At 48.3% G+C, this 23,062-nt stretch overlaps 1 protein-coding gene across 6 annotated transcripts in view; it reads left to right on the top strand.

Annotated features, from left to right (window-relative positions):
- The window catches only part of Ttc13 (tetratricopeptide repeat domain 13), a 63,221-nt gene that overhangs the window by 11,625 nt on the left and 28,534 nt on the right, over positions 1-23,062 (top strand). For 2 of the 6 annotated variants that reach the window (XM_045149994.1, XM_045149993.1), the window contains exons 2-8: positions 929-1,023; positions 2,706-2,781; positions 5,697-5,767; positions 14,069-14,134; positions 15,637-15,729; positions 19,119-19,235; positions 20,767-20,877. In XM_045149994.1, coding sequence (XP_045005929.1) covers positions 929-1,023; positions 2,706-2,781; positions 5,697-5,767; positions 14,069-14,134; positions 15,637-15,729; positions 19,119-19,235; positions 20,767-20,877 — 629 coding nt within the window. The remainder of the gene's footprint in view (positions 1-928; positions 1,024-2,705; positions 2,782-5,696; positions 5,768-14,068; positions 14,135-15,636; positions 15,730-19,118; positions 19,236-20,766; positions 20,878-23,062) is intronic. The other 4 variants (XM_045149995.1, XM_004659692.2, XM_045149997.1 and 1 more) reach the window with 2 other exon arrangements.

Raw genomic sequence — 23,062 nt, 5'->3', positions numbered from 1 at the left:
ATGAACTCCAGATGCATGTGCAACTTTGTGCATCTGGCTTTACGTGGGTACTGGGGAATTGAACCCAGGTCATTTGGCTTTGCAGGCAAGTGTCTTAACACTGAGCCATCTCTTCAGCCATTTAAAATTTTTTAAAAATGTTTTTATTGGGGCTGGAGAGATGGCTTAGTGGTTAAGTACTTGCTTGTGAAGCCTCAGGACCCATGTAATCCAGATGCATAAAATGGCACATGCATCTGGAGTTCGTTTGCAGTGGCTGGAGGCCGTGGCACACCCATTCTTTATCCATCTGCCTCTTATCTCTCTTTGTCTGTTGCTCTCAAATAAATTATTATTATTATTATTTTAGTTATTTGCTGCTCATTTTTACATTGGTTGTCCTTTCCCCCATTGAGTTGTAGGACTTGTTTCTATACTCTGAAGCCTCAGTGCAGTCTTCCAGTGTTAGGTCTCCTGGCTTGGGTTCGCGCGTCCTCCCTCCCTCCCTCCCTCCCTCCCTCCCTCCCTCCCCCCCCCCCCCCCCTCTCTCTCTCTCTGTAACCTAAGACAGTTGCTGCCACAGAAGAGGCATCTAACTGGACTTGTGCCCCAGCCCTTGGCTTGCACCGGCTTGTGAGACATTAAGTGGGGTGTGTTCTATCCTGTTGCTTCAAAGAGGTCACCACTCACCTGCTGACCCCCACCTCACTGTTGGGAAACTGTGCTCTGGTCCAGGACAGGTGGTGGAACTGGCGTTAGTAGATGCGTAGGACAGCTGTAAACTGAAATGTTCTATGGCAATAAGGGCAGAAGAAAGGATGTCTCTTTTAGGATTGCTTACACTTGTCCTTATTTTGGTTTTGTGGGATCTTAACATTTCAACCTAGAGCTAAGCACCTAAAAATGCTCATTGAGATGAGGTGGATAACAGGGAATGTTTCCTTTTCAGAGTCATCATTTTTGAACTTCCATGAATCTGACTGTGAACCCAAAGGCTCACCACCCTGCGACTCCCTGCTTTCTCTCAACACCGAGAAGATTCTGGTATGCATCTTTGTCCTGTCTGTCTCTTCCGAACATTGACAGATTCCCTCCTATGGTCACTCCCACTGCCAGTTCCACTCGGTGATCAAAGTTTGGCCCAGGGCTGGGCATGGTGGTGCACACCTTTAATCCTATCGCTCTGGAGGCAGAGGTAGGAGGATTGCTATGAGTTCAAGGCCAGCCTGAGACTACATAGTGAATTTCAGGTCAGCCTGGGCCACAGCGAGATCCTACTTCAAAAACACACACACGAGCTGGAGAGATGGCTTAGCGGTTAAGTGCTTGCCTGTGAAGCCTAAGGACCCTGGTTCGAGGCTTGGTTCCCCAGGTCCCACGTTAGCCAGATGCACAAGGGGGCGCACACGTCTGGAGTTCGTTTGCAGTGGCTGGAAGCCCTGGCGCGCCCATTCTCTCTCCCTCTATCTGTCTTTCTCTCTGTGTCTGTCGCTCTCAAATAAATAAATAAAAAATGAACAAAAAATATTTAAAACACACACACACAAAAAAAAAAAAACAAATAAAAAGTGTTGCCCATATGACAGCATGAAATGTGACTGTGAAAGCTCGTAGCATTTGGATGTTTCCATCACAGGCCTAACCTGAGTGCCTCTGGCCTCTGTCCCCAGTTTTCCTTTTCTTTCTTTCTTTATTTTAATTCTTTTTCTTTCCTTTTTTGGTTTTTCAAGGTAGGGTCTCACTCTAGCTCAGGCTGACCTTGAATTCACTATGTAGTCTCAGGGTGGCCTGGAATTCACAGCAATCCTCCTACCTCTGCCTCCCGAGTGCTGGGATTAAAGGCACGCGCCACCACGCCCTGCAATTCTTTTTATTTTTATTTGTTTAAAAGAGAGAGAATGAGTACACTAGGGTCTTCAACTCTTGCAAATGAATTCCAGATGCATGCACCACCTTGTGCATCTGGCTTATGTGGGTCTTGGGCAATATAACCTGGGTCCTTTGGCTTTGTAGGCAGGCACCTTAACCACTAAGCCATCTCTGCAGCTCCCCTATTTTGTCTTTCAAGACAGAGTCTCACCCTCTGTAGCCCAGACTTTTCTGAACTTCCTTTGCAGACTAAGCTGACTTTGAACTCATGGAGGGCTTCCTGCCTCAGCCTCTAGAGTGTTGGGGTGATAGGTGGGAGCACTGGGCCTGGCTAAAATACAGGTTTGTTTTGTAAAATATTTGTTTACTTGTTTTAATTATTTGAGAGACAGGGAGAAAGATGCAGATAGGGAGAAATGGGCACACCAGGGCCTTCAGCTACTGCAAACAAACTCTAGAAGCCAGTGCTACCTTGTGTATCTGGCTTGTGGGACCTGGGGAATAGAACCTGGATCCAGTAGCTTTGCAGGCTAGTGCCTTAACTGCTAATTCATCCCTCCAGCCCAAAATACAGGATTTTAAAAAAATTGCTTTTTATTTTTATTTATGTATTTGAAAGAGAGAAAGAGAGAATGGATGGGCCAGGGTGTTTGGCTGCTGCAAATGAACTCTAGATGCATGTGTCCTCTTGTGCATCTGGCTTACATGGGTCCTGGGGAATTGAACCTGGGTCCTTTGGCTTTTCAGGCAAGCACCTTAACTGCTAAGCCATCTCTGCAGCCCAAAATACAGGTTTTTAATACAAGGCTTCCATTGTCATCATACATTGAAATAGATGTTTGGTTCTTCTTTTTCAGAGCCAGGCCAAGTCTATTGCAGAACAAAAGAGATTCCCATTTGCCACTGACAATGACAGCACTAATGAGGAGCTAGGTAAGACTTCGTCAAGAACATTCCTATAACATTTGCCCAGAGTTCATGGTGAGACACGGAACAGGAAGTCAGTGGGAGAGAGAGCGGCACAGAGGCCAGCCTTTCCACTTGTCAGTGTCATGCTGGCCTTTGGCTCCCCTGAGGTTATGTGTGGTACACTCCTTGTCTGTTTGTTTTGAAGCAATGTCTCATTCTAGCCTGGGCAAATGGGGCTCAAAGCAGCTGCAGGACTAATGCCTGCCTAGTGACGAGGTGCTTCCTCTTGGAAACCAGGGTGCTCATGGTGAAGGGGAGCTGGCCTGGAACTCACTGTATAGTTCCAGGCTGGTCTCAAGCTCATAGCAATCCTCCTGCCTCTGCCTTCCAAGTGCTGGGTTTAAAGGTGTGGGCCATCACGCCCAGCACTGCAGGATTTTTGGAAAGGCTGTGGTGGAATGGACAGTAAGCTCTGCCCCAGCCTTGGTTTCTGTGGAAACGAATGGATAGTGACAATGACCTATGTGCCATCATCAGTGTGGGCAGTAGAGAAGTGAAAGCAAGTGATTGTCTCAGGACACTTCAGTTTTCCGTGTGATGAAATACCTTGGTCTGCATTTATGTCACTCACAAGGCTGGTCCATGGTTACTGGATCTCAGCGTTGGGCTGGAGAGGTGGAGTCCGTTCAAGACTGCTATCAACTCTCAGTTGGCTCATACATGGTAGTGTTTATTTATTTATTTACTTATTGGTTTTTCGAGGTAGGGGCTCATTCTAGCTCAGGCTGACCTGGAATTCACTGTGTAGTCTCAGGGTGGCCTTGAATTCAGTGATCTTCCTACCTCTGCCTCCCCAGTGCTAGGATTAAAGGCATGCCCCACCACACCTGGCATAATTTTTTTTTTTTTTTAATTTTTTAATTCGAAAGAAAGAAGCAGATAGAGAGAGAATGGGTGCGCCAGGGCCTTCAACCATTGCAAAGGAACTTCCAGATGCATGTACCACCTTGTGCATATGGCTTATGTGGGTCCTGGGGAATGGAACTGGAGTTCTTTGGCTTTGCAAGCAAGCCTTAACTCCTGAGCTATCTCTCCAGTCTCATGGTGTGGCTTTAAACAGGCATTGCACCCCAGTGTTTGATAGCATTGGGTAGCACTGGGCCTAAGCTAGACCGGCACTTTCTGTGTGACAGGAATACTTCTTGAAAAAATGTCCTCTATTGGGGATGGAGAGATAGTTTATTGGTTAAAGGCATGCACTTACTTGCAAAGCCTGCTGGTCTGGGTTCAGTTCTCCATTACGCATGTAAAGTCAGATGCACAAAGTGGCACATGGGTATGGAATTCATTTGCAGTGGTGGGAGGTTCTGGCACGCTCATACTCTGCTTCTCAGTCTCTCTCTCTCTCATACATAATTTTTATTTTTGTTTTTTATTTTATTTTTTTGTTGTTGAGGTAGGGTTTCACTGTAGCTCAGGTCTGACCTGTAATTCACTCTGTAGTCTCAGGATGACCTTGAACTCACGGCGATCCTCCTACCTCTGTCTCCCGGGTGCTGATAATAAAGGCATGTGCCACTATGCCTGACTTACATAAAATATTTTTGAAAAAAAAAGTTCTCTGTCTTGGAGATGGAGAGATTTTGGTTCATAGATTCCTGCTAAGAGTTAAAACTCATCTAGTTTTTCTTTCATGTCTGTGTATTCCCACAATATCTATCTGTGTGACGTGTGGATTGGAAACTTTTCTAAACTTGGGTTTATATGGTAAGAGTTGGGAGCCATGCTTTGTACTTATGTCAGTGGAGTTAAATAGCTGCACTGTGGATGTTTAATCAAGTTCCAAATCACAGAATTTCCCCTGAAGTTCCATTACATTGGGAAGCTCACTCACTCATACTGATTATGGGAAAATAGGAAATTTTAAAAATCTGTCTGAATGGGAATCTAAGAATATTTTCCACTGGCTTGTTCGGCAAGATTGAGAGAGCTAAGAAAAGCACTGAGGTCTGGCAGAGGGAGTCAGGTCTTGGCTGCCCAGAGATCCTCATCTTCTCCCGTTCAGAAAGCAGACTGGGTACGGTGGCTGGGGCAGGTAGGTGCACATGGGCTTTGGAGGGAGCTGGTGTCCTGATGGCCATTTAACTACCTGCACCTGTACAAATCACATGGCCTCCTTCCAACTAGTTAGGAAGTAAGGACTTGACACTCCTGAGGCCCAGGACTGTGCTGGGCACGTCGGGGGAGCCTCGTGCCATGGCTGAGCTCTTGCTGATTCTGCTGTGACCACCGCTGTCCCACCCCGGGGTGTCTCTGGTCACGTGGAGCCTTGCTGTCTGAATGGTACCCTGTTAGCAGTCTCAACCCAAGTTTGACCATACTTGAGCTTTTCAGAGAAACCAAGATAAAATACCCATTATTTTATGTTGAAGAGCGAGCCAAAAATGTTACGTTCATTTTTTTTTCCTCTTGATTTTATGAGACAAGGTCTCATGTAGCCCACACTGGCCTTGATCCTTGTACCTCCTCTTTCCAAGTACAGGGATTACTGAAGCGCACCGCCATACCTAGCTATTTCCATTGTTGTTGTTGAGGTAGGGTCTCAGACACTGCAGACCAGGCTGACCTAGAATTCACTGTATATTCTCAAGCTGGCCTCAAACTCACAGTGATCCTCCTACCTCAGCCTCCTGAGTATTGGGATTAAAGATGTGTACCACCATCCCCAGCCAGGTTGTTTTTATTTTTATTTTTTTCCAAGGCAGGGTCTTACTCAAGGCAGGGTCTTACTCTAGTCTCAGGCTGACCCCAAACTCACTGTGTAGTTCCAGGCTGGACTTTGAACTCACAGCAGTCTTCCTACCTCCGCCTCCTGAGTGCCGGGATTAAAGGTGTGCGCCACCACAGCTGGCTCTGACATTCTCTGTTTTGTCTCACAGCTATCGCATATGTGCTGGTCGGCAGCGGTCTCTATGATGAAGCAATAAGACATTTTTCGACAATGCTCCAGGTACTATTTCTCTCAATTCTGTGATTGCAAGTGTGCTGTCGTGACAAGCGCGGAGCCACATAGCGCAGACATAGCGCAGGGCGGCTGTGAGCGCTGACGGGGGTGCAGGGCGCGGAGGGAGCCGCACCGGCCAGCCTCTGTGGCGTCGGGCCCTGCAGGGCTGCTTCGCTCTAGAGGAGGACGAAAAGCCACGGGGCTGAGCAGCGGCTCACTGGCTCACTCTGACCACAGTTGGTTGGCAGAGGTGGTATTCCTGCAAGACTGAAAAGATGGAGTTCAGGTCACTGTCCTCTGCCGCACACCTCTAGGACAGGAACCTCCGTGACAGGTGGCCACTGGGACTCTTGAAGCTACGGCTGCTCCCAGGCCAGGACTTACAGGCTGTCTAGGGTCCTCCTTGCAGATCTGCTCCCCTCGGCAGGAACTGCAGGACTTCAGGCCAGCTCAGCCTTTGTCTGCTGATGGCTAGGTGCAAGTCTAGTTAAGAGGAAACAGGAGCCACACCTGGCACATGCTTGGACTCTCTGCTTAGGAGACTGAGGCAGGGGGATTGCAAGTTCCAGGCAGAGAGAGGACTCATGTAGCTGTACTGTGTGTGTTGCAAAGGAAACCTGCCACTGGAAGGTGGGCGTGGCTTTTTGTCACGCGCCGTGTTGGCTGTGGTCTAACCATTTGTCACTGTCTGTGTGTCTGGCAGTGCTGTGTAGTGAGGAGGGCCTGGACTGAGTCAGCCTCTCCCGCCCATACCCGTCTGCATCATGCTGCCACATCCTTTTCCTGACTTACAAGGGGTAAAAGTAACAACCTCCAAAACAGTTGTTTTGTTTTGTTCACATGAAAAATACTGTAAAGGACCCAGGACCCAGTACTGATGCACAGTGGAGACTGAGGTCTTCCTGCTCAAATCCCACCCTAGTAAACTCATCAGCTGTGTTCCCAGCAGGAGCCAGCAGGTAGCTTACAGTGCAGCAGCTAGACTTGATTTTAAAATATTAATTTTGAAATTTTAGCTCTGCACCTGTTTTCCTTTTTAAAAAATTGGATTATGTTGATCATCCTCTATTTGTTCTCAGCAAATTGAAAAGATATTTTGGTTATTACTTTGAGGTCCTTAAATCAGCTGCTGCATGAGTGAACACTATTTGTCAGTGGAATTTGAAACAAAAAGGTAGATTATAAAAAGACTTTAAGGTAATCTGTCTCTTTAGTGCTACAGTGTTACTCGCGGTAAGACATACTTCACACAGTGAATGCGGGGCTGTTTGTAAGAACAGCTGTCAGTTACTTATGGCACCAGCAGCCTGCAGGTGTGTGAGTGCTTCTAACCTTTTGAGAACATTATTATTGCACAGCATTTAAATCAAAAACTTCTAATTCTGCCAATCTAACATATTTTTAAATTATTTCCCTTTTGTGGGGGGGGATCGAGGTAGGGTTTCACTCTATCTCAGACTGACCTGGAATTCACTATGGAGTCTCAGGGTGGCCTTGAACTCACAGCGATCCTCCTACCTCTGCCTCCCGAGTGCTGGGATTAAAGGCATGTGCCACCATGCCTGGCTCAAATACTGCCATTTGAAGAATGCATTTTTGTCTTATAACCTAAATATATGTGTTACATATTCTGTATGTCTCACTTAATACTCTACCTGTTTGTCACTATTTAGTTGTAATCTTATCATTTCAGTAGTTCTATAATGTTGTTCATTTATAGCCATAGAACATATTTTTCTTGCCATTACATTGAGAAACTCCGTTCAGAATTACTCTTTGTGCAAAAAAAAAAGACAATCATCCATTGGAAGTTGATGCTGAGCTCTCATAAGTGTGGGATAGGGCACTTGCTTTCCATGTAGAGATTTTTCCCCCCAAGAATGTCTGGGTTACTGGTCAGGTCAAGTGCAGAAGGAAGGACCTTTGTGATGAGTTGAGTGTGTCAGCAGGAGAGTCTGTCCCCTCTGTTGCTTTCCTGGTGAGTTTCTGTGGTGCCACACTCAGCCTTCTTCACATGGGGCCACCCATCACGCTTTCATCCACACCTAAGTGGACAAGGCAGCCCCTCTCTCCCCAGAGCTAGGTAATGATTTGTTCCTTTTCTTCACAGTCTGTGATTATGCTGAGAACTGTTTATCTAAAAGATTCAATAGCAAATGCTACTTTTCTCCAAAATTTGTAAATTAAAACAAATCTTTTTTTCTGTGCAAAACTTTTATAAGCATTTTGTATTAAGTGTTGTGTTTGGAATCTATGTGCCCAGTTCCCAGTAGAGTTTTCCATTGGATTCCTCCAGTGCCCTGAGGCTGGTCCCATCTTGACCCTGAGGAGTAGGTGATGGCAGATATAGCCACCGCTGCTTTTCCACTTGGCCAAGACTCCCTTCCCACCAGTTATGTAATTGGGCTCTCTAAGCTTTGCGTTAACTGCACTCTTTAAGCCGAAGCACTCTCCCTTCCCATGTGTGGGGCGAATTCCTGGCTGCAGTGGAAGTGCTTTTATCCCAGTGACCGCTCTTCGCACCACGCGCTTCGGAACTGGGATGCGTCGTTCCTCAAGCCCGCACGCCTGTTGCTCAGCCTCTTCTCTCTTCAGTTTATAACTGAGCTGAGCACCGCTAGGGAACCGCTTTCGCCAGTTTGCTTTGCGTGCTGCTCATGGGACCTCCCGGATGTGCTGAGGTGGTGTTTTTCAGCCAGTGAGGATCCTTAGTTAATCACAGTGTGATAACCATCGTCACCCAGGTTTGGGATTTTCTTGAGCTCATTAATCCTTGACGAGGCCAGAGCAGCAGAATCCCATTCAGCTCAGAGTGGACAAGGGTGGAGTGGAGTGATGAGATCACTTCGTGGGGAACTCAGGCCTTCCTCGGAGCGACCACACATGCATGGCCTGTACTCCAGGCTGCGGCATGGGGTGCAGATCTCTGAGATCGTCCGTGGGCCTGCCTCCTTCTCACTGCTCCTTTGCCTGTTCATCACCACGCTTCTATGAAGGAAACGGAGCTCTTTGTGTGTCGTGGGTCTCACTACTGTAGTTTTTGTTATTGGGTTCCCCCACCCCCCCGCCAGGTAGGGTCTGACTGTAGCCCAGGCTGACCTGGAATTTACTCTGTAGTCTCAGGGTGGCCTCCAACTCAAGGTGATCCTCCTGCCTCTGCCTCCCAAATGCTAGGATTAAAGGTATACACCACCACACCCAGCTTTTGTTTGTTTTTAAAATTTATTTGAGACAGGGTCTCACTATGTAACCCAGGCTGGCCTTGCACTCAGTCCTGCCTCAGCCTCCCAAGTGCTAGGGTGACAAGTGTGTGCCACCACATAGGATCTTACTGGGTAGCCCACACTGACCTTGAACTTAAGACTTCTTACTGCCTCCTCGGTCCTGAGATGCCAGCCTGAGCCCCACATGGAGCCGAAGCTGCAGATTTTACAGCTTTGAGTTCATGGACGCCGCCTCAGTGCTCTGGCCTCGCTCCCGCGTGGCTGCGCAGCACAGCACTCTGGCATACCAGACCTGTCCCCTGTCCCTAGACCTGGCTATCGTACTGAGTGACAGCCCATCTGATCCCAATCTGATCGTGGTGGACCTGGATTCATAAAGGAATTTTGCCTCTTGCTTTTTCACTGGCAGGCAGATTGAACACATTCTTGAGCATAACATGTAACAAACATGCTCCATGTAAATGTCACGCCATCGAGGCAGAATTGAACATGCAACAAATTGCATATGTGCTGATTTTGTGACTCATCTCCGGACATGGGGAATTGCCAGTTTTAGTCAAAAAGCCAGCTTTGTGCATAAAGAATCACTTTATCCGTAATAACGTGAGGGTGTCATAATTGACTTTATTTCATCTTAGTGGACACACACTCTCACAGTGGCTGGCTCACATGACTTTGCAGTTGCTAAAACTAATAAAGTTAGAAGGCTAGATACTAGTTTTCACTTAAGTCACTTAAAATTCCAAAAATCCTATACATTGTAAATATGACTATATTGATATACACAGAAGTAGTTTAAAATTGATACTTGTTTTTATAGCATTTTTGTTTGAAAAAAAATTTATAGCCACATTCCATAAATAAAAGTTTTGTCTGGTTAATATCTAAAAACCAAAAAATGGGCTAGAGAAATAGCTCAGTGGTTAAAGGCACTTACTTGCAAAATCTGACAGCCTGGGCTCAATTCCCCGGGGCCAGATGCCAGATGCACAAAGTGACACATGTGTCTGGAGTTCTTGTGTGTTACTGAAATTTAGGAATATTTAACACCAGACTTCCAAATATATCAGCCACCATCCATCATTCTATGCCGTTAGAAAACATCTCCTAAGAGAGCAAATTGAACAGTGCAGACTCAGGCGTTGCGTAGCCGCTCAGAGGGCCCATTCCATGCTCGGGGGTGATGAGAGCGCGAGCGGGGTCGGAGGAGGCCTGAGCCGCGGCTGTATGCGGACAAAGCCTAAAACCTGGTGACGAGCCATGAAGTCCTCAGTGTCCACATATTTCACCAGTGTTCAGATACTTCGAGTGCTATCAGCTTTTATTTTTTACTTTTTATGTATTAGTTGCAATCAGCGAGAGAGAAGAGAGAGAAGTGGGCACTTCAGGGCCTCCACCCACTGCAAATGAACTCCAGACACAAGCATCAGTTTGTGTATCTGGCACATGGCTTTATGTAAATACTAGGGCATCAAACCCAGGGCATTAGGTTTTACAGGCAAGTGCCTTAACCACTGAGCCATCTCTCCAGCCCAGTGCTGTCACCTTTTCAGTGGCTGTTCTTCAAAGGTTTAAAGTTTATTCTTGCTCAAAAAGTGCCTACCTCCTCCCCCATACTAGCTGGAGGTTCCCCTGAGCTGTTTCCTGGGAGGCGTCTGTGGCAGAGCTCAGTGAATGCCTGTCCCATTTAGTACTAAGTCCACACTCCACACGCCCACTGTGGGAGGGTCAGCACGAAATGTGAATGGGGAAGGGAAGGGGACAAGATGAGCAGTGAAGCCAGAGGTGGTCCGCAGTTCCTACAGGACTGTGCCTGATGTCCTCATTACTGGTGTCCTTCAGTGAATGAAGTTCACTGGAGACCAGTGCTTTTGAAAAGTGGAACCTGTTATGCTGGGAAATCCCAGATTATACTGTGTGTCAATAGCAAGGCTGGGGATGACTCAGGGAAATTCTTTCCGATCCTGTGTATAATGCACACGTGATGTGTGTCTGTGTGCACCTCTGTGTATGTTTTGTACTCTGTGGGTGTTTGCACACGCTGGGTTGCATACTGACGTGCATTTCTGTTACTGGTTTGGAGTAAGACATTTGGATCTTACTGTGTTCATGTTGTGTTGGGGAGTGGTGCACCCAGGCCTCAGGGTTCCAAACATGCTCTGTGTTCTGGGGCCCAGGCAGAAGGATTGGGACAATGGGGAGGCAATTACAGGAATCCTGTGGGGGAGCGAGGCTTCGGTTTGAGTCCAATTTGAATCCAAAACGTGGTGAGGGATGTGTAAGGGGATGTGTTGGGGTATGAGGTGGTGCCCACAGAGCCAGCCTTGGCCACACACGTAGGGAGGCCATCCCTCACATGGAGTAACTGTTAGTGCCATTTGCTGACTCACGTCGTGGTTGCCTGGAGTGAACTTTTCTCTGCAGAAAAGCTATGTTGCTGTCAGGTTCATGTTGCTGGTAGAAATCACCCAACCTAGAGCAGCTTCTGGGAAAAAAAGAGGTTTATTTTGGCTTACACGCTTGGGGGGTGGGGAAGCCCAACGATGGCATGAGCAGAGGGTGGACATCACCCCCTAGCCCACATAAGGTGGACCATAGCAACAGGAGAGTGTGCCAAACACTGACATGGGGAAACTGGCTATAACACCCATAAAGCCCACCCTGAACAATACACCACCTCCAGGAGGCTTTACTTTCCAATTATCATCAGCTGGGGAACCTAACATCCAGCACACTTAAGTTGATAGGGACACCTGAATCAAACCACCACAGGCTGCTTGGTTATAGGTTCTGAGTCATGCAAATCCAAGCTGAGGCTTGGTTCTCACCGGGAACGTGGTCCCTGGACTTGCCTTGTGCACTGTCCTGGCCCTGCCTGGCCAGCCGCTGCTCTGTCCACATTTGTGCCCCTGTTTCAGTGGCTATGGGGACAGGATTCCAGGGTGCTTTTTCTTTCCTGAGCTTTTCTACTATAGGGAACGTATTACTTTAAGAGCTTGCAATGCGGACCTTGTCTTTGCTGGCTCTTTGCTTTTGTTGGTTATAGACAGGATCTTGCCGTGTAGTTCAGGCTAGTTTCAGATTCACAACAGTTCTCTAGGCTGTCCCTGCCTCCTTGAGGTTCTGGGAGAAGCTGGCAACCTGGGGTTATTGGTTGGTTCTGATGAGCTTGTTTGTTTGTTTTTCAAGGTAGGGTCTCACTCTAGCTCAGGCTGACCTGGAATTCACTATGGAGTCTCAGGGTGGCCTCGAACTTACAGCGATCCTCTTACCTCTGCCTCCCAAGGTCTGGGATTAAAGGCGTGCACCACCACGCCCGGCTTGGTTCTGAGGATTTTTGTTTCACATGCCAAGTAAGCCACACTGCTGTCTGGACCTTGGCCAATCATGGGCCAGCTTGCTGCTGGGGGTCAAAGATCCTTGTTCTGTTTAAGAAGCCTATTAAAAAATTAAATATGTGGCTTTACTTATTTGAGACAAGGTCTCATGTAGTCCAAGCTGGCCTCAGACTCATTATATAGTGGAAGCTAACCTTGAACTTCTGTTCCTCCTGCCTCCACCTCCCAGTGCTGAGATTATAGGCATGCAACCACCATGCTTGCTTTGTTTTGTTTTGTGTTTTGAGGTAGCGTCTCACTCTTGCCAGGCTGACCTGGAGTTCACTATGTAGTCTCGGTGGCCTCGAACTCATGGCGATACTCCTACCTCTGCCTCCTGAGTGCTGGGATTAAAGGTGTGCGCCACCACACGCGGCTGCTGTGCCTGGTTTATGTGGTGTTGGAGATGGACTCCCAGGCTTCAAGCATGCTACGCAAGCATGCTACCAACCGATACCTCCCTAGTCCCTTCCTTATCCCCACTTATTCATCGTCGCTGCAGAGGTGTCCTTTCTCTGCAGCGCAGGCAGATCCCGGTCTCGGGTTTGAAGCGGAGCAGGGGATTCGATTCAGGGCCCAGCCCAGGGCAGTTCTGCTGATTCTTCAAGTTGGTGCTTAGGATTCAGAAATAAGGTGAAAGTGACAGAGGTTAGTGTAGACACAAGTGTTGCATACATGTGCCAGGAAGCGTGTTCATGCTTTGTGCCTGGGCTTGGCTGAAACAGCAGACGCTCTGCTGGTAGGTATGCATGTGCTGTCTGGATTGTAAGGAGCAGGAGGGACAGAGGAGCTGAAGCGACTGGTTTTCGATTCTGATCATTTAGGGAAAGGAGTTGGGTTGACCTTGAGCAGTCTATGGAGCATGTGTTCCCCCTCTGTGGTCTCAGCTCCTCCTGTGGTGTTGGGGTGGAGGAGGGTCCTGCCTCCTCAGATTACCCTGGGTGGGCACAGCAACAAACCCAAAGAAGCGTTGGCCAGCCCCCTGCTCACCCCATCACCCCAAGTCCCCAGGTTCTCTGTAAGATGCCGTTACTGATGAGCTGATCGGCGTGGTGGAAAGGAGTCCATTTGGAGTAAAACTGGAGGAAGCAATGTGGAGTTCCTCCATAGAGCATGCGGCAGGGTGGGGTCCCTTCCTTCTGCCTCATTTGGGGTTCGTGTCTCGTCCTGGTGAACTCCATGACAACACGTTTGGGCTGCTTTGCAGATTGACGAGGAGTGGTCCTACCGTGAAGTAGAGCTGTCACTTGTGGTCAATGTGCTTGAAGCAGAAACTGATTGTTTTTTTTCGTTTTGTTTTGTTTTTCGAGGTAGGATCTCACCCTGGCTGGCCCAGGCTGACCTGGAATTCACTGTGTAATCTTAGGCTGGCCTCCAACTCATGGCAGTCCTCCTCCTCCTCCTGCCTCCCAAGTACTGGGATTAAAGGCATGCACCACCACACCCAGCAGAAACGGATTCTCTCTCTCTTTTTTTAAAAGTATTTTATTTATTTGTTTGAGAGAGAGAGAGGAAAAAATGGGCATGCCAGCTGCTACAAATGAACTCTAGATGCATGTGCTTTTAGGGCAGTGGGGAACTGAACCTGGGTCTTTAGGCTTCTCAGGCAAGCACCTTAACCACTGAGCCCTCTCTTCAGCCCCAGAAACTTATTCTTGCTTTGTTTGTTTCTAGTTTTTGACGTGTTTCTGTTTTGGTCTGACTAGGAGGAGCCTGATCTGGTTAGTGCAGTTTATGGCCGAGGGCTGGCCTATGGAAAGAAGGGATCACATGTGAGTATGTGCTAGCGCCGCTTGCCGCCTGCCCACGTGCCCTGACGCCACCCGGCCTTCGCCGAGCTGCTTACTGCTGTTCATGAGCTCTGCTTGGGACACAGATGAGGAAGGGGATGGGCACCCACCCCACGGTCCATGGCTAGCCCATGGTGGTTGTGTCTTCTGCTGAGACGTAGATGCTTGGTGGCCAGGCTCTCTCCCTGGTCTTTCAAAGTCAGTATAAAGAACTTGCTACAGAAAAGTTCCAGACTGCTCTGTGGTCCTGGACACATTTCCTGTACAAGCAGAGACTTGGCCTCGATGGCATCTGGGGACCTAGAACTTGAATTCCTTTTGCTATCGTTCCAGCAGTTTTCAGTGTAAAGTTTATTCTTATAGGCTGTTTTTGCAGATAGGTGTTTTGCAGATGGGTGTGTATGATATTTGTGGATGGACTCAAATTATTCCCCTTGTTTCCCTGAAGAAGAGGGGAGGAGTTACAGTAAGCACTCTGTACATTAAAAAGCCACCGTAGTTCTTTCCTGAGAGGGTGTGGTAAATCACGAGATACCTTTAACTCATGTATAGAGCACCGTACGCACATTGCCCTATAATTCTGTACAAAAGTATGTGAAATGGTGCCGTTGTAAACTTTGATGTTAAAACCATTTTTATCAGCCGGGCGTGGTGGCGCACGCCTTTAATCCCAGCACTCGGGAGGCAGAGGTAGGAGGATTGCCGTGAGTTCAAGGCCACCCTGAGACTCCATAGTGAATTCCAGGTCAGCCTGGACAAGAGTGAGACCCTACCTCGAAAAACCAAAAAAAAAAAATAATAAAATAAATAAATAAAAAACATTTTTATCAAGTATTTCTATTAAAATTTATCAAAGTTTAAAATGTTATGCTAAACTGTTGCTGGCTTGCTGGGAACATTTTTTATGATGTTTGTACTCCTCTCCGATGGAATGTGGAGGGCTGAGGATAGCTTGTGATCAGCACAACGTCCTAGTCTCCATCTGTTTACATTTTGCATCTCAACCTGTGATTTACTTGGTCGTTAGTGGAAAGTTGTGCATGTACTTGTTAATGTAGAAGTAGCATGTACATGCTTAGTGGGTCTTAGCTAGATTGGTCCCAAGGTAGGCTCTAGGTTCATGGTTTTGATTGACACATGGCCTGTTCCTATCAGCAGGCACTGATGGGCATCATTCCCTAGACTGGTGTCCATGTGCTTATCTGGGGTTTGGGTAAGTTACATTTAGATAAGCTCCTGCCCCCTGAGAACTCCTCATAGGCAGCGGGGTCCAGTGTGCCAGGCACGGAAGGGCAGGATAAGTGAGCTGAGCCGGGCCCTGTCACGACTCCCGGAATGGGCCGAGCAGGGCGCTTACAGGGATGAGCTTCATGCTGTTTCCCAGCAGTTGGCCGTATCATGACTGAGTTGTTAGTGTTACAGAAGATGTTTGCTGTAGGTTCCAAGTAGCAGTGTGTCTCATACTAAGCTAATACCTTTTCAAGGACATTAAGAATGCTGAGCTTGCTCTGTTTGAACTGAGCCGAGTAATTTCCTTGGAACCTGACCACCCAGAGGTATTTGAGCAGCGAGCCCAAGTGAGTGCGGTTTTCTTTCTCCCTCTGTTGTTATTGAATTCGTTGAAATTCAGAATTTTCCCCTATTTTTTATTGTAACTTTTAATATTTCTTTATGTCTGTTTTCTTACATAGTTACCTAAGGCCTATAAGCATGGTTGCAATTACTAGAGAACAATGAACTGAGTGGTGCTCCTGCACTAACATGGAAAAGTACTTCTCGGGCTGGAGAGATGGCTCAGTCAGTAAAGTACTTGCTGTGCAAGTGTGGGGACCTGAGCAGACCCTTGGGACCCACATAGAAGCTGCTGGCACAGTCACCCTCCAGCAGTCCCAGCGCTTGGGAGGGAGGCGAGACCCCCAGGGCAGGTTGGTAACTGGGCGAGCTGAGTCGGCAGGCTCTGGGTTCACGTGAGAAGCCCTGTCTCTGGAGACAAGAGGACAGTCAGTGTCAGGGCCTCGCCTCCCCACTCACGCACACACCGGCGCGCGTGCCGCTGCACAGGTGCCCCCACGCGCGTGAACACGCACACTGGGTGACATTTAGTACTGAAATGTGTGGCTGTGGGGTGTACTTGGATGAATCTTCATTACAAAGATACCACACCTATAAGGCCTGTATAGATGACATGCTTTTGGTTTTTCTAGCCCAGGCTGACCTGGAATTCACTACACTCTTAGGGTGGCCTCAAACTCATGGTGATCCTTCTACCTCTGTCTCCCTAGTGCTGGGATTACTGACATGCCCCACAACACCTGGCTAGATGACATGCTCTAACAAAAAACTTTCTGTGGTCATTTGGTCAAACTGGAGTGTGTGTGTGGGGGGGGTTCACCTGCATGTACTCACGCACAGTTCTCGTGAAATGAAACGTTGAGCAGGTAAGGAGGATACAGATCTAAAGGGACTGTGACTTAGGTAGAGGCAGAGAGGCATGGAGGGTGGCACCTATGGGACCTGCTAAATAGACTCCTGGAGGCATCCTCTGTGGAAGTGGTAGGGCCAGTGTCCAGGCTATGGGGTGATGAAACTTGGGGAGTGTTTTACACTGGCCTGTCCCTAAAACAGTGCTGGGCTGTGTAGGACTCACGTGCATTAGTGTGGTCGACATGAGTGCAGCTGATCTTGCAGGCGCTTATGCGATGTGAGTTCATTGTTGAGCTCAAGAAAAGTTTCTGTCTTAGAAAAACTGGCAAGTAAAGGAGCACTGAGTGCTTAGTCATTTAAAGGCTGTATTTCTGGGCTCAGCAGTTAAAGGTGCTTGCTTGCAAAGCCTACTGGCCTGGTTTCAATTTCCTAGCCACCACGTAAAGCTGCATGTGCATTTGTTTGCAGTGGCACCAGTACTTGGAATGCCCCCCCATACATGTGCAATTTAGGAACTAAAGACTGGGGGCCTGGAGAGGTGGCTTAGCGGTTAAGGCATTTGCCTGCAAAGCCAAAGGACCCAGGTTTGATTCCCCAGGACCCATATAAGCCAGATGCACAAGGGGGCGCATGCATCTGGAGTTTGCAGTAGCTGGAGGCTGTGGTGTACCCATATTCTCTCTGCCTCTTTCTCTCTCTGTCTCTCTTAAGTAAATAAATAAATTTAAAAAAATAAACAAAAACTAAAGACTGGAGCCTTTAATCTCAGCACCCTGGAGGCAGAGGTATGAAGATCACCATGAGTTTGAGGCCAGCCTGGGCCTGTATAATGAAGTCCAGGTCAGCCTGGGCTAGAATGAGACCCTACCTCTAAAAAAATAAAGACTGTATTTTTGTTGTTTTTCCCCTACCAAGTTATAGTGTCTTATTAGTTTAAGCTCTTAAAGTGGTTTGTTAGGGATTTGTTTTTAATAAAATCTTTGTCAGTTGGTGGCATAATTCCTCACCTGTCCATTTTGAGCCAAGCCCTCAGTTTAGATGACCATAGTCTTTTCGCCTTGGTGGAAGGCTTTTGTGTAATAACTGCTGGCCACTCTGCTGGTGCCTCCCAAAGGGACTCTAGGGGTGCTTGAAATAGTTCTTATAAGTCATAAATTCAGTTATGCTTACTTAGGAAAGGCTCAAAAATTTATAAGTTTTGCTTGTATAATAAAAAGCTAAATGTTTATCCAAAGATGATATTGGTGATTAAAACATAATTTTTAATTATCTTAAAGATACGTTTTGTTGTTGTTTTGTTTTGTTTTTTCAAGGTAGGGTCTCACTGTAGCCCAGGCTGACCTGGAATTCACTATATATTCTCAGGGTGGCCTCAAACTCACAACCATCCACCTACCTCTGCCTCGTGAATTCCGGTATTAAAGGTGTGTACCACCATGCCCGGCTTAGCAATACTTTGTTTTCATTACACTGTCAGGCAGTAACAGCACTGCGTCACAGCTACATTATAGCAATCCTTTGTCCCCCTCAGAAGTTACTTTGTAAGACATTTCACGTTCATGCTTCCTGAAACACTCTGTGTGATGAAGATAATTTAACCTTTGCTCAGCACTCTTCACTGTGCCCATTGATAACTGTCCCAATGTGTAATGAATCCACTGTGTACCTTGGGGCTAATGGAGCAGGGAGGGTGTTTCTCCTACCTCCTTTGTGTGATGCTCTGGACCACACAGCTGTCTCTTTCTTCTCTTGGAGCTGCTAATGACTGGGCTGGGCCTGCCTGACCGCTGTCCCATGCCTGGGCTCAGCTCCTAAAGCAGCTGCCCAGTTAGTAACATAGTGTGAAAGAGGCCTGTGCTACAAGAATATGCTGGATAGCAACCTTGTTGGAAGGATGATTGCTTGGGATAAGCTGTTGGGGCTTGATTGCGTCAGTGCAAACACCATTAGGGTTTTCCTCTGAGCTGTGATCTGTGTTGTCACACTGCCTGAATGCAGTGACTACGGGCCCTCAAGAGCTTTCCAAGCAGGCCTGCGAACATCTCGTCTCCTGTGACACCACACGTGGCTGATGAGCTGGGGCTGACAAGGCACCTGCGATCATAGGAAGTGTCACTCAGCTCCTGCGCTCACGGGGGAGACTTAAAGGCCACAGTGGACACTGACCTTGCCGGTGACCTATCTTTCTGCTCAAGTGGTTCCAAGTTGTCTTTCAGACAAATATTGACATCTTTCTGTGCATATGCCAAACTTTGACGTGGAGGACAAATGTAGGATAAGGAGAAAGCATCATCATTTACGAAGTGCTGCATCTGGTAGGCCCAGAGCAGAGCCGGTGGTAAGGCAGTTGTGTAAGCAGCTTAAGACAAGCAGCCGTTGGCTTAGCCCTCGAGTCCCTCCACCCCTGCCCGGACCGTGGCTTTGCAGCCTGTTTCGAGTTCTGTGAGTGGTGCGTGGCGGAAGGGAGCAGGACGTCAAAAGCACTGCAGTGCAGCAGGCTGGGTGTGGGGACTCTGCCTCATTCCATGTTTTGGATTTCTAGATTCTGTCCCCTCTGGGACGAATTAATGAAGCCGTGAATGATCTCACTAAAGCTCTTCAGCTTCAGCCCTCAGCGAGGCTGTACCGGCACCGGGGGACCCTGCACTTCATATCTGAGGTGACTGGCTTTGTCTTCCCTGTCAAGATGACACCCACCTCACTCCCTTATCTCCAAAAGACCCTTCGCTGCACTTGGGCTTGGTCTGCCTGATAAAGTCTGTGCTACAAAGTAATTGTGAAAGCGTTTTCTTTACCTGAGATTAAACCCAGTAGAGGATATCAAGAGCCAAAGTCAGATTTTCCTAACTGCTAAGACGTCTCTCCAGCCCAAAAGTCTTCTTTTCTTGTTTGAGCCATCAGTAGCATCTAATTCTGGACCATCATAAAAGAAAACAGATGTAATTTGGTTTATTGCTTACATTTCATTTTAGAGTTATACCCGGAGCTTGTCTGTTTCTCTCAGTCCCCAAACCACAACCTGAACCAGTGTGGCTTCCAGACTGTGGCTGTCTGTGAAGGTGACCCAAGCATAGCCAGGGTCTGTTGGCATCACAGCAGTTCTAGGATTGCTCCAGGGATCTGTAAGCTTGTGGTACTTTAATAACACTTTGCTGGTGAAAAAAGGAATGCAAAGAGTTTCAGCAAAACTTGGTGAGGCTGATCACGCAGCCTGGTTACCGCAGAGATGTCCAGTTGAGGGTTCTCTTAGCACACGCTCATCCAGCAGTACTTGACATGGCATTCTTTCGGTAGTGGAGACAGGGAGTCTAAAGTAAAAAAAGCCAGCTACGGGCTGGTGAAATGGCTTAGTGGTTAAGGCATTTGCTCGTGAAGCTTAAGGACCCCAGTTCGATTCCCCAAGACCCATGTAAGCCAGATGCACAAGGGGGCACATGCGTCTGGAGTTTGTTTCTAGTAGCTAAAGGCCCTGACGCACCCGTTCTCTTTCTATCGCCCCCCCCCTCAAATGAATAAATAAATAAAATATTTTTTTAAAAAGCCAGCTACAGCTGGGCATAGTGGCACACACCTTTAATACCAGCACTCGGGAGGCAGAGGTAGGAGGATCACCATGAGTTTGAGGCCACCCTGAGACTACGTAGTTAATTCCGGGTCAGCCTAGACCAGAGTGAGACCCTACCTCAAAAAAAAAAAAAAAAAAAAAAAAGCCAGCTACCCCCCCCAAGTAGTATAAGCCTTCAGTTAACATGAACAGCCATAAAATGTTTCCTTCAGAGGCAAGAATAGAGCTGAGGAGATAGCTTAGTCAGTAAATTAAGTTCCTTGTCTTGTAAGTGTGAGGACCACAGTTTGATCCCTAGAACCCTCTTTATTTTTTTTTTTTTAAGCTGTGTTTGTGGCAGCTGGACCAGGCAAAGACTGGCAGTTAGTGGGCTTGCTGGCCAGCCAATCTAGCCTACTTGGTAAACTCCAGGCTAATGAGACTGTTGCAAAGAAAAGCAGGTGGCACTGAGGAATGTCATTCAGAGTTGTCCTCTGACCTGTACACACGCACACACACCTGAACACCCGCACAGGCGCCCCAAAGGGAGCAAGAGCAGCGGGGATTTATTTTTCGCTCTACCTGTCAACAGCAGGAAGCGTCTGTTTCTAACGAGCACCATCTTATCTTTCCCTCCTTCTCGTAGGACTACGCGACAGCGCATGAGGACTTTCAGCAGTCCTTAGAGCTGAACAGAAACCAGCCGGCAGCCATGCTGTACAAAGGCCTAACTTTCTTTCACAGAGGACTTCTGAAGGTGAAGCTGCCGTGCCCCGTGCGCGCGCAGTGCTCTGCTCGCTTTGCTGGGGAGGGCGGGCTCCAGCGAGATCCAGTTGGGCATGTCGTAGAGTGACAGCTCCGGAGCCTGAGCCGTCTCTTTGAGAAAGTAGCCTGAAATGATTAGGGGACCCTGAGGTTTGCTAGGTATAAAAAGGGAAGGGACTAAACATCAGTAAGGAGAGGCGGCCTTCCTTACAGAGTTACAGTTAGAGAGCTGGGGGAGGCGGGGAGGAAAGGCCCTCAGGAGGAGAGGAGCCTGGGAGAGGGGCTCTGACGAGGGAAGTGGCCAGTGTCCTGGGAGGCCGTGGTGCCTGGGGACAGCCAGCCCTTCCTCCTGAGCCTCTGACTTCAGTGTGTGGCCCAGAGGAGCTGAGTGTTGGGACTGGGGAGAACCCATCATTCGGACCAAACCTGTGGTTTAGGAAGTTGGTTCTGACCCCGTGTCTCAGGTGAGCAGGACGCCAGGCTGCCTGAAAGACGTGGCAGCTTCCCCAGCCGGGGCTAAGGAGACCAGGCAGCAGCTGAGCTACTAGAGGTCCACAGGGTAGGAAGGAGACACCTGAGCCTGATGCTGTGACCAGCATAACTGGCTTGAGGACCAGAGGGTGTGGGGGTGCGGGCTTCTATGGAAGCCAGAAGGCTGACAACTGACAGGACACTCGCGTCGCACCGGGCCCTCCGGTTCACGGTCATGTGTCGCTGGGGGGACCCTCCTATGCAGCAGGCTTGTGTCAGCAACCAGAGCTTGTGGAGGTGACATCTGCACTGGGCTGCACTGACACAAGGCCTGGCTGCTGTTGGCCCTCAGTACAGGATAGTCCAAGGCAGTCGACGAAAGATAGGCTGGCCTAAGAACGGAGCATAGCCAGCCACACAGCCAGGAAACACACTGTCCTGCTGGGGGTGACACCTGCCTGTGCAGAGGTGGCCTTGACCCAAGCTCTAAAGAGCCTTAGCAGCTCAGAGTGGGGAGTGACCCGTCCTACCTGAGGGGGACCAGAGCCCCTGCCGGTGTTGGTGTCTGTGAGGATTCTGGAGCCATCCCCACAGCACCCAGGCTGACTGGCTGTGTTTCTGGAGGGTGGCAGATTTCCCTGGGCGAGGCTTCCTGAAGGCTTCAATGCCAAAGACAGGGCCTGTCACGCAGCTGAAGAGGCGACAGCCATGAGGGTGTTGGGCGGAGCACTGAGCATGTCTTGGGAGGCGCTGTGAGCTCTTACTCTGAACCTTGCTAACTGCCTGCTGGACAAGGTACCCGAACTCTTTTCAGCTTCTCCTTTCACATGCATAAAGTGAGAGCCCTCACAGGGTCTCTGGGAATTGAGCAGAGTCCCACATGAATAGTAGTCAAGTATTATTGCAAATTGTCTTCAGTGAAAATTTAATCTAGATAGATAATAAAAAATCAAAACCCTCAGGAGAATTGCCGTGAGTTCAAGGCCACCCTGAGACTACACAGTGAATTCCAGGAGCAAGACCCTACCTTGAAAAATGAAAAAAATAAAAATAAAAAAATCAAAACTCTCATACCAATAAAAACTGGATGACAAAGAATCTTGGCAGGGCCGGGTGTGGTGGTGAACACCTTTAATCCCAGCACTTGGGAGGCAGACGTAGGAGGATCACCAAGAGTTTGAGGCCACCCTGAGACTACATGGTTAATTCCAGGTCAGCCTGATCTAGAGTGAGACCCTACCTCACAAAACCAAAAAACAAAAAGGAATCTTGGCAGTTCTGTTTGGCCTCCCTTCACACAGATTAGCACTTTAGTGGAGAGGAGCCCACAGGGTGCAGTGGCTCAGCAGACTTCACCCACCCTTTCTGAGAGGGCCTCTGTTCCCCATGTCACAAGCAGCACGACAGTGTGTGCCCAGGGAAGAAGAACAGAGCCTGACGTGAAAAGTGCCGCTCAGTCCCGTGAAGAGGTGCAGGCATTTCAAAAGGAAACCTGTTCTCACTGTCACTGTGCAGCTGAGTTTGGGCACAGGGGCAGGGTCTGTGCTTTCATTCGAAATGAGTCTTTGGAGAAGGCCTGCAACGGAGGTGGAGTAGACTCAGCTCAGTTTGTTCCCAGTCTCCTGATGAGAACCTAGAACAGGGCTTTGATTTTCTGTGCATTAGAAGTCCCTTCGTGAATGAGCCTTCCCAAGTTGCCAGGCCCT

The sequence above is a fragment of the Jaculus jaculus genome, chromosome 5, assembly GCF_020740685.1.
Source record: "Jaculus jaculus isolate mJacJac1 chromosome 5, mJacJac1.mat.Y.cur, whole genome shotgun sequence".
Lineage (NCBI taxonomy): Eukaryota > Metazoa > Chordata > Mammalia > Rodentia > Dipodidae > Jaculus > Jaculus jaculus.
Note: the sequence above shows the minus strand (reverse complement) of the source record. Positions and strands in the feature narration are given on the sequence as shown.